Source organism: Erithacus rubecula (assembly GCF_903797595.1).
Source record: "Erithacus rubecula genome assembly, chromosome: 6".
Taxonomy (NCBI): Eukaryota; Metazoa; Chordata; class Aves; order Passeriformes; family Muscicapidae; genus Erithacus; species Erithacus rubecula.
In genome coordinates, this window is record NC_136688.1 from 47,114,632 (window position 1) to 47,132,771 (window position 18,140).

Sequence of the window (18,140 nt, forward strand, 5' to 3'; positions counted from 1 at the left end):
CAGCCGCCAGTTGTTTTCTATTCTCCGGAGCTCTCAGTTAGTGCTGATAATGTAGCTGTAGGTCCGTGAATCGCCCGAACACCCCACAGGCTGCCTCTGTCGGGAAGGACGGCTGGCAGCCTAATTACAATCTATTTTAGTCTCGGCAGTGCCGCGCGGCGCGGGGCCGCTCGGGACAATGGCCCGCGCGGAGCGGCCGCGTGTCCCGCCCGGGCCGGTGCCCGCGGGGAGTGCGCCCGCCGCCGGTCGCGGGGCAACGGGCCGCGTCCCGGGCTGCGGCCATGGAGGAGGCGCCGCCGAGCCCCCGCGTCTTCCTCAACCACCTCGACTCCTACTGCGGCCGCAACATCGGCGAGGTGACCGCGGGGCCGGCCCGCGGCTGCTCCCGGCCGCGGCTCCTTTCTGCCTCGGGCACCTCCGCCCGCCGGGGAGCCGCGGCTGCTCCCCGGGGAATCGGCCTGGCGGGCGGGAGGGTCGGCTGAAAGCTGCTGAGGAGAGGCACCGGAGGAATTAAAGGGATAAGATGGAGTAAAAATGAGGAGAAACATAAAGAGTTAGGAGCAGTTCAGGCAGCAGCTGGTCGCTATGGAGGGCGATAGCCGCCTTTGCTGTGAGGTAACCCGTGCCCGAGGTGCGGATGGGGCTCCAGGGACTCACAGCACCTTCGGCTTGGAGGCCTAGGAGACAAGTCGAGACTAAACATTGCAGCGGAGGCTGAGCGGTCCCCAAGGTCTTCCCTTCAATGGGAAGCTGTTTCTGAAATGCACTACCAGCAACAGGAGCAGGGCTGGTCAGCCGGGGCTGGTGCCTTCTGCAGATCACAAGAAGTTGTGTAGGGCTCAGTAGATACTTGTTTACAAATTATGTGTCTTGTATGTTGCAGTATTTATCCACTAGTGTTGTTGGGGCGACCCTTGAAAGCCCAGAAGAAGAAGAAGAAGGGGAGGGAGATGAAAATTATTCCGTTTTTGAGGATTCTGCAGCCCCAAAGCGGCAAGTCTATGAAATAGTGGGTACTCTTTCTAAACCAGAGAGTACTAATCCACGTTTTGCAAAGGAAACGTATGCAGTAAGTATAGTCTGATTTTCGATTGCCTTTAGACAACATTAGAAATATTGCCGGTAATGTGAAATGATCTGCACTAATGAAATGGTCTTCTGCTCCTGCTAAAAGCTGTATATGTCTATTTTATTCCTTCAGCTTCCTGAATGGGCTCTGGCTTCCTGTCTTCTGGGTCTGGCACAGCAAATAGTCAAAGCAAGGAAATCAGACAGAAAATAGATAATGTCCTCTTCATAACATATTTAAAAATCTGTCTGGATGATCCACTGGTCTCCTTTCTTTTTCCCTCAAAGCTTGCACTTCAAGTATCTCTTTTTGTCTTTTATCACCATGTTGAAAACAGTGGTGCTGGAATCAAAGTTAGCATCCCCCTCAACTGTTCACTGAAATCACAGCTTTCACTAGCAGCTAATTGTTTTGAATATATTCCATCTTATGAAGATGTGTATGTCCAGAGTTTATTTAACTAAAGAAGGCTTGCTCTTATGAATGTGATTACTTATTTCTTGATTAGTTTTCTGGAGCTAGAATTGCCTCTGTCTCCAACTGCTTGTTATAAACTTATTACTCTTCTTAATATTATTGAAGAATCTCTTCCAACATTTGAAAATTTTGATTCAGATGTCTATGCAGCTGAACTGTTCAATCAGGAAATTGTGGTTGGCGGTGTTTAGTTTTAACCGTTGCTTTTGCCCAAAGTGTTTGCTATATTTGCTAAAGTGATACAGACAATCTACACATGATAAAAATTACAGGATGCCATCTTGCAAGGTAGTGGACATTTTTTTTATTTCTTCTCCATTCTGCTAATAGATAGTTTTTTAAAATATCTGGATAAGTACTAGATATTTTTTTATACTCACAAGTACGCTTGTGGAGCCTAAAATACATTAGAAGTCTGTATTTTTGACCTATATTAATGTGTACTCTAAACCAGAAATTTCAGCATTTAATTTCAATTTCATCACCTTTTTTTTATCTGACAGGTAAAAGCTTGATAATTGTTTTATGAATAATTCCAGCATCCTAGTGTTAGAAAACCGCATTCTATCCAGAAATTGAATTTGAACAGGAATTTTTTTTTTTTTTCCTAATGACAGAATCTAACTGTTTCTCCCTCAGGTCTCTCATCAGAATGAACTCTTAAGCCACTTGCTTGAGTGTGAAATTGTTTTATATAACATCACTGAGGATGCAACCCAAATTGAGGAAGCAATGTGGGCTGCTTCTGGTTAGTACAGTTATGCCTGAACAGAAATTTGGTTTCTATGTAGCCATCAAAACATGCCATAAATATATAATGAAATTATCAGGGATTCATAACTCCCTTTGATATAAAATGGGGTTCCTTGATGGGGAAATGCTGCACAAATTGTTTGTTTAAATAGCAAGGAACCATGAAATGCCCTGTCACATTCAGAAGGGAGAGAAGCTGACATGGAATGGTCGAACTCTTTTTAAATGACACATCCATGTAGGCAGTAATTTCCCTAAATAACTGTCAACTATCATCTCATCTATTTCCATTGGGAGGTGGGTAAAAAATTTGCTCCTGTGATATTCAAAGAATGCTTCAATATTTTATAGAATTACTTTAAGTTTATTTTTCTTAGAAGGCAAATAAAAATATTGGCAACAGTCTTTTGGAAACTTCCTCTTTATAGTTACACCCAAATTCTAATAGGCAACTAGAATCCTTTTATGTATTTTATGAGTGTAATATTCTTTCTATGGCAACTAAAATAAATTATGCTTTCCTCTTTATAGTATGAACACTCAGACAACAGAATAATTTGCATAGCAAAAAAATAATTATTTTTTGATATTAAAATAAACTTTGTTTGTATTCCATAACTTTTTCCCCCTATCATGTAAACCCCACACTTTTTAATTTTCTTTCAGTATTTCAGCAGTCAATAAAAATGAACCATTTCCTAGTATAGATTGTTTTGTTTGAGATTTTTTTCCCCATAATATGTAGCTGTGTGGCAATTATGTTGATTCCCAGTAATTTGATTCTTTATTACCATTATTTGTCTATTTGTTCTCCTTCCTGATTTTTTATCTTTGTTTTATATTAACTCAAAGATCATTTGCTTAAAAAGACATCACATAGAACATTGGTATGAATGTCTATACAGGACATTTATATAATAGCAAAAAATATAGTTTGATTAATACAGTTTAAAGTAAAATCCTTGCTTTCATTTAACAGCCCTACATGCGGAAATAGAGACTTTTGCAAAAAGAAAGTTATTCATCCTCATTTCAACAATAATGACCTGGGCAAATAGCAAACTCCCTGACCCTGTAAGTAATATCAAAACATTAATTTTTAAACCAGATGTTGCCACTTAATGGAAAATACCTGTTACATTAAATAAAACAATATAGTTCCGGTGTGTAATTCAATGATAGCTACTAAAGTGAGTGGGTTTTAGGATTCTTTCAAGCTTAATACATACTGCCAAAATTGCTAAATGCAATTTCCTGTAATTTCCTGACACAAAAGTTTTAGGCATTGGGCTACAATGATACAGAAAGACATAAGGAGTTTCTTGGTCAAGAGGCAAGACAAATCCTAACCACAATGTGCATTGTCTTTCAGACATTAAAAAAAATCCCATGTTAACTGCATATTTAATGAAATACATCAGTAAAATTGATACATCTTTATATCGATATATGTGAAATATTTTCAGGAAAAATGTTGGGTGCTTGTAGTATGCAATTGCAGTTCTCAAATTCAGTGTTACAGACATAGAGTTTTTCAACTTTGTGTAATGTTATAAATAATAAAAATAATGGGTATTTTTAAATATATAAAGTAGTTGAAAATCTTTTACTGCAAAAATTTCAAAATGTTGGACCTCAAGCATCAAATTCAGAACCTTGAAGGATTTCAAATGAAGACAAAGTTGATAGAGATTTTTAAATATTTTTAAAGAACTTCCTTTAACCATCTAGATCTTTAAAAATTGTTCTGTTTTAGGAAATGTTTGTCATTCACATTTTTCTCATAGGAAAATCCTGAAAATGCTTTTAGCGATGAAGATTTTCGCAGAAGAAAATCTCATCCTGGATTTATGGCTTACATAAATGCTGAAAAACACATTGCAAAACTTGGGAAAACTGTATGTATAGAACTTTTTTATTAAAATAAAGTTTTAATTTTATTTGTCTTCTTATTTAGTACTTTATCATAGTAATGCAAATTACCAACCATTTGAATAAGTTTTGAGACTATATTATTGTATTTATAAATATGGATGATACAAATTATTAATAAAATATAGTAGCATAGAGAATACTACAATATCTTTTGAAACTCAAGTGTATGCCTAGGATAAAGCCCAATTTCTAATTTTTTCTTAGGTAGGAAGTAAATCATGCCAATCTTAAAAAGTACTGGTTTTTTGGTAGTACCAGAGACAATCAAAGCTGGGGTCTCTGTGGAAAGATTTGCAGAAGAAAGACTGTAGAAGAATGGGATATTAGTACAGCTCTAAAGAAAAGCAGCATCTTTAAATATTAGCAAGCTATGTTAGTATTGCATCTCATTTAAATACTTTGATGTTCTGGCCACACCTAGCATGTCCCTGGATAGTTTGTGCTCTTGCAGCAGAGGCCTTGTTGACTTTTTTTCCATGCTACAATTCACTTTAAAATCACAGCCATAGAGCTGACATAGAATAGCTAAAATATGCTATCAGTTATATGTTTTAAAATCCCCTCCTTCAGCTTTGCTTGCTTTGTTCTGATTAGACAAGTCATCTTATTAGAGGACAGGCTATGCCTCTATTTGTATTTAAGAACTATTTATAAATAAATACCAACAGTGGCTCAGCTTACAATTCAGGAAAATTGAAGCTGTTGTCATTAGTGGTGGAGTAGTGTGGAGGTTAGGAAGGCAGCAAAATACACTGGATGATGAAGGTGTCATTTGGTCATTCTTTGTCTGTGTTAGGAGTCTATCATAATCAATATAATTCAATGTCCATTGCAGAAATTTATCCAGCTAATAACAGAGTTTATTGTGAAAAAATCTTTTGTCTGATTTGAGCATACATTTGCCATCTTATGCCCTACTGAGAAAATAGCACAACAAGTTATATTCTATTCTACTGTAGATCTAATAGTACAGAATCCAAGTAAAAAACTTGGTTTACAGCTTGAAAAAGCAGTGGTAAATTAGCTTTTCTTTTACTGTGCTAACATGGATCACATAAGACCATGGGATAAGTTTCACATCTGTGATGTTAAAGACAAGAAAATTTTAAACAACATCCATCAAGCCTTGCGTTAACTTCTGCCACCACTTCATATCCAGATGAATTATTGACTATTTTTTTGACTAGTCCAAAGCATTGAAACACTGCATACCAAAAATATTTATATAATTAGCTCCTAAGTGTTTGTCAGGCTGAACATCTCTTGAGAAGACAGATATATAGCAGTACATGATAAAGCAGCTTGAATATTTTCAATACCTACCTGCTGCAACCCTTTTGAAAGGAGCCCTTCTCCTCCAGACCTCCAGTGTCAGCACCAATAGGTATCACTGCCCCTGGATGGTTTCTGTCAGCAATTTGGAACAGGAAGGCTCCAAAGCATCTGTTCTTCCCATGAAATCAGCTTTGGTTTCCTGTGATGGCTGGAGACTTCTGGATTGCAGTCTTTACTCATTTCCAAATTCAGTGGTATCTAGGGAATGTGCCATCAGTGAAAGAAATTACAGTTTAATTGTTGCCTGCAAAGAACTCAGACACTTCAAGTGTCTTGTCAGCCAGGTAGAAAGCTCTTGCACCAAGAATAAAAGGTTTTCCAAACCTTGTTGCCTGTTCAGAGTGCAATTTAATGGAAGTTGCTTCTTAAAGCAAGATTTCACTTCTCTACATTAGTAGAGATTTTTTATTAAAACTCGGGAACAGTCTGAGAGTTTACGAGTATTTGTTTTTTTATCACTAGCAATATTTTACCTTTGCCTTTGTGGCATTCAGGGTATTCAGGCTGTGTCACTTTTCTCAGAAATTGCAATCTCTTGGGTCCTGTCAAATTCAGAACCTTTGGAGAAATACCTGTCTACAAAAGGCAGAAAAGCTCTTCATCCTCTAGCTCTCTTCTCAGTGACATCACAGTTCCCGAATCCAGGTAGACCTGTTTCTCACTTCAAGCAATGTACCAGGACAAAGCGTACAAGCAAACAAGCGTAAAACCAGTCTGGAACTGAAGATCCCAGCTAGAAAGTGACACCTAGTGGCTTTCATGGACAATACACAGGAACGCGACATTCCTTACCCGGGACTGAAACACGCCACGAGGAGAAGCAACCTGCCTAAGAACTGCCGCATCTTTAAAATTACCGACAGCCGAGTAACGTCAAGCAGTACCTTCTCAATGGGTGTCCTGTGGCACTAAGTAACTGTTGTTAGAGGAGTTGAATCTGGTTCAGTGAAATACAGCACTAAAACTGTGCTAAACTATGGTTGTCTTCACAAGAGGCAGGAGTTAGCACAAGGTACATGGAAGAAAATCCTGTGTTACATTCCTTTTAAGGGAAATGAGAAATAGAACCCCCTGTGCATTCAAAAGAGGTATTTTTTTCTGCTAGAAGATAGAAATGACTATGTGTCTTCTGGGACATATCTGCAGTCTGTCCAGAGCAACCCTGGGAGCTGCTGCTCTTTGTGCAAACAGTGTCTGTCAAGGTATTACCCAAACAAACTCAGTGTGTGTTAAGATCTGAGTAGTAAGAAATACCTCTGCTCAAATTAAGATGCAAATGAGACCATAAACTGAAGTCAATTCTACAGATTTTATTTAACAATGAATGTGAGGTAGAGAGATAGAAAGAAATAGAAAACAGAGGAGAGAGATCAAGAAGAAGATAGCCACCACCCAAGGATCCAGTGGCATCTTGTTGGTCCTTATTCATACTGGGCTTCTCAGTTATAGAGGTCCCAAGATAGTTCAAAACTTTTCATATTTATACATTTTAGCAAACAAAGGAATTAATGTTCATTGGCAACACAGTTCTCTTAATCTATTGGTTAAATTATTCCTTAACATCTAATGCTAATTAGTCCCATGCTTAGTCTTTCTCTTCTTTTGAGTTGATGGGTTTCTTGGGTCAGAAGGCCATGAGTTGCTGGTCATCACCTCCCCCTGCTAGAGTTACCTTTTATTCACTGGGTGCTGATTTCATCACACTTGCTGAGCTGGCTTTCCTTATGACCTGTAAATTCTGCATTCTTTGTGATCATTATCAGCAAAACATTCTTATCCCCAAGGTTTGTTAATGTCTCCAGACAATAGTGCCACCTTTATCTTTTCTTATCTCAAGTTGCCACTGTGGTGGCCAATCCTACAGTTCAAGTTACAGGCATCCACAGAGGCATATTCAGGGGACTTCAGTGATGGTTGGTGGTCACCATCTGACCCATAACCAGGGACAGTCTTTGTTTGGCACATATGAGGAGTTGCTTCATTACACTGTTGGCCACAGTGGGAATTTTTGTCCAGATGTGTTGACCAGGATGTACTAAGCAGATCATGCATGTATTAACCTGCCATGCAGTTGTAGGCATTAGTGTTATTCTGCTGTAGCTCCCTTCTGTCTTTATTGCATGGCAAAGTCCTTTTGTGGCCCTAGCAGTATCTGAAAGAAGCAGCTGTCCTTACAATGGGGAAGCTCTCCTGCTATCTGTAATGTCTTCTAATTTTAGTGTTTCTCGTGCTTAATAGCAAGCTGTGGAATTCAGTTGAGTTGAAGTAGTTTTTATAACAAAGATTCTCTTTGTAAGTGTAGATAAAACCACATAGATACAACACACTGATTTTGTAACTTGTCATCCAATTCTACTGTCCTTTGCTTAAGATTGGCTAAGACCTGCCTTATTTTTCAGTTTCTAAAATATTATAAAGATGATAACAAAAAGTCTAATCTCCTCCCTCTCCCCACCAAAATAATAGATCCCAAATCTGCATATGTATTCCCACTGCTGATAAAGACAGGGGGTTTTTACATTGTAGGATGGAGATATATAATGCCTAGGATCTTTGCAATATGAGAATTATTTAATAATTTTTACTCACCCTCACCATTGATACAAACAGTAATGTTTGTCCAAGCAGACAGGCAAATGTATGACACTGCACAATAATGATCAGCTAAAAATATGTGGGTTAATCATGATGTGTGGTAAGAAAAACATTTAAATAGTTCAAAGAATTTTTTTAATTGTGCATCAAAGTGAAAGTAAAGAAATTGTGAAACCATTAATCCAGCATATTCTACTACTTTAATAGCCAAATGTGAGTAGAACACATTGAAGAATTAGCTACAATGAATTTCAGAGGGTTTTTTGATTGAAAATAGGAAGTAGAAGTATGAGTTATCCTGTTCACTTAATTGATTCACATAACTTCCAAATTTTGCCTCTTAATTTTATCTTAATCTTATAATTTTTGGTCAAATGTAGACAGACTTTTTTTTTTTTCAAACATCTGTAGACAGCTTTTTTTAAAGGAGCTAATAATAATATGATTCAGGAAGCTACAGGGTATGCAACAATTGATCTAGTTACAACTTGGAAGTGATATAATTTGTACACTTTGTATATTTAGTGTAGATGTATTCGAGAGTCAGTGTAAACCTGTATCCCAATTACAGTACCAGATTTTAATGAAAATGTTCTTCCTGATTTCACTCTACAGAACAAAAAAAAGTTTTCAACATACATTGTTGCCTCAGGACATCAATATGGAGCTGAGGAAGGACTCTTTCACTACTTTTTTAAGGTAGATATCCAACTGCATTTGGAAGATCATTTAATTTGCAGTGACGACCCATAATTGAATCCATTTTTAGCAGCCTTGGTATCCCAAGCTCAATGCTTTCATGAGCAGAACTGTTTATTTGGTCCTTCTGAAATATTTTAGCTACAGTGGAAGTGTTTTTCTTTCTTTTTTCTTTTTTTCCTTTTTTTTTTTTTCTCCCTTCCCTTCCCTTCCCTTCCCTTCCCTTCCCTTCCCTTCCCTTCCCTTCCCTTCCCTTCCCTTCCCTTCCCTTCCCTTCCCTTCCCTTCCCTTCCCTTCCCTTCCCTTCCCTTCCCTTCCCTTCCCTTCCCTTCCCTTCCCTTCCCTTCCCTTCCCTTCCCTTCCCTCCCTTCCCTTCCCTTCCCTTCCCTTCCCTTCCCTTCCCTTCCCTTCCCTTCCCTTCCCTTCCCTTCCCTTCCCTTCCCTTCCCTTCCCTTCCCTTCCCTTCCCTTCCCTTCCCTTCCCTTCCCTTCCCTTCCCTTCCCTTCCCTTCCCTTCCCTTCCCTTCCCTTCCCTTTTTTCCCCAAGGCATTTATGGTTTTGGGTGATACAAAACAATATTTGTCAAGATTAAAGAATAATCTTTAAAAAACCAAACCCCTCTTGTTTTTAGTAGGGTGACAATCAGTATTTCTCAAGAATGGTCTCCTCTACTGCAGTTCTATTACTTATTCAGTAAACTGAGCTTTAAATCCTGAATATACATATATGCCTTATAATCAAATGTTCCTTTTTTAGCTCTAGTTAAAAGTAACCCTTTTTTCTCACTTTATTCTCTGTATTTTCAGATATGTTGGCTTGGTGAGACTCCTGCAATACCTGTTTTTGGAGATGGAAACAATATTATTCCAACCATTCATATTCGTGATTTAGCAGTGTCAGTGGAAAAAAAAATTTCTCTGAGCAGTAATTCATACCTAGCTAGATAACAAATTGAAATCCACTAAGGACTACTGAGGCTTTTAAATTGGGTGGGTTGATTTAAGGTTAGTCTTGGGCCCTTTTAACTGAATCAAACAGAGCCTCCAGTTTCTTTAGAAGTAAGTGTGCCTTCTGGCACAGGTGCTTTGCTTTTCATAAATGACCAGCTATACTCAGTCTAGAGTGTGATGCCAGTTAACTGGCACAGAACTGGAAATGGATTCTGGACCCTACAGCAGGCTAAGATAGTATCTTCTACAAATATAGTTTTTTATTCTTTTAACATATTTCCAAATAAAATGTGTAGTTTGGCTTCTTTATTAAATAAAATATATATTAAGCAAAGTATATATCAAAATGTCATGCTCTAAAATGTTCTGCAAGAGTTTGCAGACTCTTATTATTGTTTTATCAAATGTATTTAACAAGGAAAGCCAAGTACCAGGCCGGGCTGTACTTTATATGTTTCAGAGTGTTGCAAAATGTAGCAGAGCACAAGCCAGACTTTCAGTATGTACTTGCAGTAGATACATCGATGCACACACTTGCACAGTTAGTAAAGGTAAGAGAGTTGATAAGAGATTTGAGTTTCTTGTTTGTTTTTTAGTCTATCTGTATGTAAAGTTTTATAACCATGCATTTTGCTGAAGTAGTTCCTAGGTCTTCCTGAATTATCTTGAGTAGTAAATTACATGAAAGATAACTTTGAAATCCTCTAAGACTTCTGTCTTTTAAACAAAACAGTTTACTTGTTCTTGCAAAACTCATTTTTGCAGTAATATCATTAATTAAAATAGAATATTTACCTAAGGAAATTATGGAGATTTGTTATGGGATTCACAGAACTGTGATTAGATACTCAGTATTTACCGTGTGTTTCCCTTCATGCTGTGAAAGATATCTTGTTTTTCCAAGAGTTTTGAAATGAAGACTAGGAGTAGTCTGAATGATGCTGGTAAACTATACACTGTGATAGTGAGAGTCAAGTCATGGGATACTTGCTCATGTGGACTGAGCAAATGCTATGTAAGAACCAAACATAAGAGAGTCCTGAAACAGGGAGCCCACTAGAAGATGAAATCTGTGCTTTAGTTCAGGTGGGCACGCCAAGGAGAATGGTTGGTGTCCTTTCCTGGGTATGTGGTTGCTTAGAAATGCAAAATAGAGGACAGGAGTAGGTGGACAGTTTTTGGGGACAGGAAGTTGCCAGTGGAGAGGGTGCTACAGAGAGCTGTCTTGGCAGGGAGCTGTACCAGCCCAGAGGAAGACTGGAAAGTGCATGGGAAAGAAACACCTTGAGAGTTATAGTTGAAAACAGCTGAAGTTTAGAAGAGTGTTTGGAAGGAGTATCATATATGCCTTTTCCATTCTTACTTTCATTTGGGTGTCCACTAACTAACATTGAAGCCAGAATGCTGGATTATTTGATCTGACGTTGTAAGTCTCTGTGTATAAAATGGAAAGAACTTTGAAGATTCAAAATATATCCCAAAAATGTGATTAAAACCAAATGAGGGTAGATGTTGGTGCAGGATGGGCGTTCCCTGCCTCTGACCGGAGGTTTCTGTCTACACGCCCCCAAACGTGTCCCTCTCTGCACGTTTTGGTGCGAGTGTCTGTGAGAAGCCTGGCAGCTGATAGCCCCGGGGCTGCCGTCACCACTCAGAAGGTGTCAGGCTTGTGCTCTGAGAATGGATCCTTTTCACCCAGCCCTGAGCTGTTATTTTATCTTATCTGCATCAGCTTGCAGTCCGGGGCGGCAATCAGAGCCTCATTCGGGGTGGGATGGTCTTCTCCGCAGCCTTTGTAACACAGTTTTGGCTATAATTGGCAGAAGTCCTTCATGAAAATGTTTAAGTCATAAACTGTAATATTTCAGTCTCCGACAATGGCCTATGTAAATGTTTCTGATTTTATGGAATGTAAAGGGCTGTAGAAGTACTTAAAAATTCCTGCCTAGTGATGAAATGTAAATGATATATAGAGAACTCTCAGTGGTATTGAGCTGAAAACCCTTCCCAATTGTTAATGGAATTTAATACCTCAGGAATCTGAAGTGAAAGTGCTGGGAAAATAAAGATTTCCAAACAGATCTTAAGCACTAGGAATTTATTCTACATTTAAGAGCTTTATAAAATCTTCTGTGGTTTTGGGTTGTTCTTCTGTTTTTTGGGGTTTTTTTTTAATTGCAGGTACTAAAGAAGTGTTACTTAGCAATCAAAAGCTATTTAATATTAACATTAAAGTTAATATATTGTTCTTAGATCCATTGAAATGAAATCAGTATCCTGATTTTTGAGGCACAAATCTATTTCAAATCGACCTAAGAACATTAATTGCTGTCAAATTTTATGTTACACTGTGCCTGATTTTCCAGGCATAGTGTAACATAAAATTTAATGCACATATTTATCTGCAGAGATTCTGTTCAATTTTTTCTAAGAATCTTTTTTGTTATGTGGTTTTGTTTATTTATTTGTTTGTTTGTTTTTCTGATAGGGTATCAGTAAAAATATTGGACCAGGAAAAATTGAGAAGGTTCCTAAAGAAAATGCATTCCTGAGCAAAGAGCTAACAGTCAGTATTATTCTTTCCTTTATTACTTCAGGAAAGTATTTAAACTTAAAAGCATAAAAGTATAAAAGTATAATATAATGGAATATATAATTTATTTTTTTATTTATTTCACCAGAACAATTTAGCCAGTAAAATCTAGCCATCATAAAACACAGAATTTTGAAGAGTTACAGCCTCATTTAAAAGAATAAAACCCTGAAGCTCTGATGTGACTGTTCCCCTTAGCATTCGGGAGCACTCTAACAAAACCTCAACAAAATCATAAAAATAAAAAAAAAAATTTAATAATGCAATGCTGCTAAGGCTGATGAACACAGAATGCACAAATTAAGTTGTATTCATCTATTTATCTGGAATAAACTGTTAATATGAGCAATAAAATACAACCCAGATAGTTTTAAGATGGTACTCAATGAATTTATGAAAGAGGTCATTCCTTGCAACTAAATGGCAACTTTTCATTGTATAGAATAATTGTTTTGTGTTGCATGTTCTAACAGATCAATTGACCATTGACCATTAATATTTTTTAAAAGCTTAAAATACCTGTTTTGCTTTCTATGCAAGCCTTCTTTCCCAATACATTCTTTTTGTTCTCTCCATCCATTCTAGTCTCTTGTTCCAGCAATTCTTTTAACATGCATAGTTTAAGTCTGTAAATAAATGTAGCTTTGTTCCCTCAGCAAATGCAATTGGATATGTTGTTTGTGAATCTGCGAATGGAATCTGTTTATGTGAAAGAGAATTTCAATGTTAAGTGGGTTGCTGAGGCAGGACTGATAGAGAACATTGCACAAGTCATCATGGAATACAAGCAAACTCGAGGATTAATGGTAATGCTTTTGTGTATACTGCTTTAAACTGCTTTTTTCTCTTTTTCCCCAATACAAATGATTATATAAACACGTCTTAAATTAATTAAGTAAAAACACATAGAAGATGGATATGGATGCAAAATAAGTTAACATTAAAACTTAAAATTAAATTGAATAACAGGCAATATAAGTTAAAAAATAATGACTGAGTTTTCTTTTCTTTATGCCTAAAACTGAAATTCTGTAAATGCAAATTAGCTAAATGATGGAAAGCTGCTATTCTGAAGCTATTTTCTTTATACACTATATGTCACTCTTGGTATATTTTGCCTCAGGAATACAATGTGTATCTTTCATTTAAGTTTTTTTTATAATAGTCAATAGTTGGGTGAGTATTTTGTGCCTTTTATATATATTCAGTGAATGTGGATATTCCAGTGCAATATAGCCTTCATTCTACCCTGCTCTGTTGTGTAATTTACTGGGAAATTTCACTATTTCCTGTGTTAGCTTGATTTTTAGAAATTCTGTATTCAAATGTATGGGTTACTGAAAGGTGCTTGTTTACATTCAAGTGTCGATATCTGGTTCAAACTTTGAATAAGAGTTCAGGGTATGTAAAACAAGATGAAGCTATTATTGTTAAAAGTTACTTATTGGAAGTCCTTTCATAGCATTAAAGGATTATCAGATCTGGGTTAAACTATTTCATTTAAGTACATATGCATCTAACTAAGAAAACCAGTACATACCAGGTAGCAAAGAGAAGGGAGGCCAGCTAGACTGTCTCTGTCACTTCTCTATTGCAGAGTTTGTACCGTCAGATCTACAAAATTAAGATAGGCACTTAATTATGTATGAGTTTACTGCATAACATATTTAATATGTGCATACTGGAATCCTAATTGCACTTACTCATCCTCAGGCTAGGTACGCTGAAATGAGACATCATTTAAGATTGTGATGATCTGGAGTTTCTGAGGTCAAAATAATAATTTTGATGACAGCAACTCTACCTCAGCTGGGAAGTAGAACTATTGCATGTTTATAGTAGAATATCTGCTGCCACATTCCAAAATTCACTACATCCCATTTGTGGAATTGTGTTTCATCTCTTTGGATTATTCAAACATTAACTAGCAACAAATTGGACTGTAAGTTTACTAAATAGATGCATGATTTTTCTCCAACAGCAAATTTCTTCTTTTAAGTAACTATGTTACTTGAGACCTGTGGGTGATAAAGAAAATATTCAGCAAGAAATAAATACATGAATTAAACAAAAAATATATTTTTAGTTTTAAGTATAATGGCTATTTCCTATTAGTCATATTAAAAATATTGCTGCTATTACATAAAAAAATCTATGCTGTTTGAATTAAGTCATATCTTTATACTTATTTTCCAGCCTCTCAAAGTTTACATTCATGGTCCTCCTGGGTCTGGCAAATCTACCATTGCTAAGGAGCTCTGCAAACACTACAAGCTACATTATGTTTGGATAGATGATGTGATTTCTGAAAAAATTGCAGATCTGGTGCGTTGCTGTTTTCTAGTATTCCTGTTATTTTAATTTCTCTGATTTTAAAATGTTTGGCAGCATTTGAAAATCACTTATAATCTCATTATTTTAGAATGGAAATATAATTCAATATGCTGATCACCTCTGGCGGTTGCACTGAATATTTTTAGAAAATGAAAGTTGCTCAGTATCCCACTGTTTGTGGGCACACACAAAATGATTTTTTTTTTCTTTTATGATATTTGTATATAAAATAAATTTGGTTATGGAATTTCTGAGCCAATTCATATTTCTGTTCTTGTCATCAGGAGAGAATTGTGGCTAAGGAAGCTGACATGGTGGAAGAAAAAGTAGAAGAAGAAGCAGAAGAAGAAGGAGAAGAAGATGAACAGGAGGAGGGTGAAAATATAGAAGCAGCAAAGGAATTATTAGATGAAATAAAAGAAAACATGGAGCAGAATAAAGGTAGGAAATACAAAGTATGATGGTGAGATTCAGGTAGCTAATGCAACCCTATGCAAATGGAAATCAGGGAATAAACTTGGTCTAGACTATTACTTCCTGTTAAAATCAAGAATCAACTGGACAAGGGAGAGGAAATATAAGAAAGGGTCTATGAGTTGAGATAAGGACAGGGAAAGATCACAAACCGAGTGCTGTAATGGGCAAAACAGACATGACTGAAGGAAATTACTTAAATGTATTGCCAATCAAAATCAGAGAACCCACTCCTCCCTTCTCTCCTGAATTTAGCTTTAGTCACAATTCTGTTTCCTTCTACTAGCAGCATAGGGAGGTGGAGAATAGGGGTTATGGTCAGTTCACCACGTTGTTTCTGCTGCTCCTCAGGGACAGGAGTCTTTTTCCCACCCCAGTGTGGGTCCCTCATGCAGGAGACAGTCCTCCACAAACTTCTCCAGTGTGAGTCCTTCCCATGGACTGCAGCTTTTTATTAACTGCACCAGCATAGCCCCTTGCACTGGTTGCACAGATGTTTTGTCATAGAGACATTACTACCATCACTGATTGGCTTAAATTTAGTCACCAGCAGATCCATCTTGGAGCCATCTGGCACTGGCTCTGTTGGACATGTGGAAAGCTTCTACCAGCTTCTCAGAGAACACACTTCTGTAGGTTCCCTTGCTAACAAAACCTGTCCACAAACCTAATGCAACTATACACCTAGCAAATTTAAAGTGATATATTTTAAAAATATTTTGTAGCACTTTCATTTTTCTACTTCAGATTTTTTTATAATTTCATGTTTTCTTCTCAGAGCAGAGAACATAAATTTCTATAAAACAAAGTAAAAAGCTGGTGAAATATACCTTTCTCAAACTTGCAAAAATAAAAGTATTCTAGTAAAAACAAGTACATGCTCATATGAAATTGTGGGGGTTGTTTAAAAACCTCATACATCATTAGAAAATAAATACAGCTTATTGAAGCCAGGAAAGAATTTTAAAATCTGCAGACTGAAATAAGGTTCCTTGCTGAAAAGTATTAACTACCATCTGTACATGAAAAATGCCATGTAATTTCAGTCTTAGTGCTTAATCCTTCTCATATGATATAAAGGGATCCCCCTTAAAAATGCATTCTGTTGCTAAGGGTTTACCTGATTTGGATCTTGTGTATTTGCAAAGAAACAAACTTCTAACACCTGGAAGCTTCAGTCATGAGATCTATGGCAGCATCTGTTCTGCATGCTTTGATGTGTTGTTTAAAATAACAATGCCTTTTAAAATAGTTACATACTTTTATGATCAGAATGGTTTATAAGTATCTAAGACTTTTAATAGCCAAAGCAAAAATAAAGTAGAAAACTGGAGTTAATTTCTGCTAAAGGACAAAAAACCAGGCCAAACTTGACTTATGCTCCTACATATTTTTTCAACAGAGTAGGACAAATAAACCAATTTGTATCTCAACCTGTCTGAAAATGAAACTTGTAGACCCTACCTCTTTTTTTGCAAGACTATCTTTAAGTCTCGCTGTAAAATGAAAATAGAAAATTGCTTTCTTGTGAATTTTTTCTATAAGTATTTCTTTACTGCTTCCATTAAAATCTGATTGTACTATTCAAATTAAAGCTAACTTCATTTTTAGATCATTAAAGGACTAATATTTATATCCTTATGTTATTATATATGTTGTGTAAACACAAAAATAATTTTATTTTATATCTACACTTCAATATTCCATAGATCGCTGACAATGCATAATGTACAAATAGTAACTCAAAATGTTTGACTTTTGAAGGTCTAAGTAGAAGAAAAATGTACTAAAATGTATTAAATGTTAGTAAAATAATTTCAGATCTCTTGTTTCTATAAACTAGATACCTATTAACCTTCTTTGTCTTAGGCTATCTAGATGATGTGTTTCGTATTAAAATTATGAAGGACAAGCTCATGTCTATGCCTTGTAGGAATCAGGGATATGTTTTAGATGGGTTCCCAGAGACCTATGAACAGGCAGTTGATCTTTTTAAAGGTATGTACTGCTTAGTTTGGTTTTGTTGCTGCCTTTGTTTTTATTGCTGCTGATGTTGTCATTACCATTATTCTTACACCCATATTTCTTGAGTGCATCAGCACTGCAATGACTTTGTACTTTGCAGTGCAAGATATAAAGCAAAGTTTTGTGATGTGTGATTATTAGAATGTAAGAAGGACTGTAATGCACCATATTTAATTTTTAGACTAGCTTTCCTGGTAAAAAATAGATGCACAAACATGGAGGATGCTTTCTTGTCCTGTGTCGATCTACTCCACTTAAGCAAGCTCTACAGAATTTCTTCATAATGTTTAAAGGCTACTGAATGAGGGGATCCAGCCAGTGCACCAATACATATTTTGTGAGCCAAATTAGAGTATATTTATTAGATGAGCTACAGTAGATACGATGTCAGAGAAGCTCTGCAACTAACATTTCAATTTGTGAGCAAGCACTATTCACACATTAAGAACAAGAATCATCTTCATGTTTAAGTTACAACTGAGGTTTGAAGGTACAGAAAAAACAGTCTTGTTCAGCTTAGTATGCTGTTCTGCAAAAGGTCATGCTCAGCTGATGCCCTACAGGCAGTTTTACTGGCTACTCATAACAGCTGACCCTTAGTGGCAAACACTATTTTAACCACAGAGTTGTAAAATATTTCTACTCACTGTTCTGAGCTTTGTCTCTACTTTTTGCAGAATAATTTATTGGGCAGGAGGAGAGGCCAAAAATAAGACAGCAGTTTTAAAATTGGACATATTTAAAACTTGTGTGTGCATGGACATAGGTCTGTAGCATAGGCAAACAACTCCTAGTATCCCAGGTACAATTCTGTGGTGCCTGGCAATATGAATTACTTCCTGAATTCTCTAAACTGGTGTCAAGGTTAGAATAATTTCCAATTATTAGTATAATTTGAATA

At 36.7% G+C, this 18,140-nt stretch overlaps 1 protein-coding gene across 2 annotated transcripts in view; it reads left to right on the forward strand.

The window, feature by feature from the left end:
- The first annotated feature begins 251 nt into the window (after positions 1 to 251).
- Positions 252 to 18,140, forward strand: part of AK7 (adenylate kinase 7) — a 28,054-nt gene continuing 10,165 nt past the window's right edge. Inside the window, exons 1-13 of one of the 2 annotated variants that reach the window (XM_079309075.1) lie at positions 252 to 356; positions 884 to 1,069; positions 2,186 to 2,294; positions 3,279 to 3,373; positions 4,087 to 4,197; positions 8,780 to 8,863; positions 9,670 to 9,758; positions 10,274 to 10,364; positions 12,302 to 12,379; positions 13,063 to 13,212; positions 14,603 to 14,731; positions 15,025 to 15,181; positions 17,084 to 17,212. In XM_079309075.1, coding sequence (XP_079165201.1) covers positions 282 to 356; positions 884 to 1,069; positions 2,186 to 2,294; positions 3,279 to 3,373; positions 4,087 to 4,197; positions 8,780 to 8,863; positions 9,670 to 9,758; positions 10,274 to 10,364; positions 12,302 to 12,379; positions 13,063 to 13,212; positions 14,603 to 14,731; positions 15,025 to 15,181; positions 17,084 to 17,212 — 1,483 coding nt within the window. In that variant the 5' untranslated portion in view covers positions 252 to 281. The remainder of the gene's footprint in view (positions 357 to 883; positions 1,070 to 2,185; positions 2,295 to 3,278; positions 3,374 to 4,086; positions 4,198 to 8,779; positions 8,864 to 9,669; positions 9,759 to 10,273; positions 10,365 to 12,301; positions 12,380 to 13,062; positions 13,213 to 14,602; positions 14,732 to 15,024; positions 15,182 to 17,083; positions 17,213 to 18,140) is intronic. The other variant, XM_079309076.1, reaches the window with a different exon arrangement.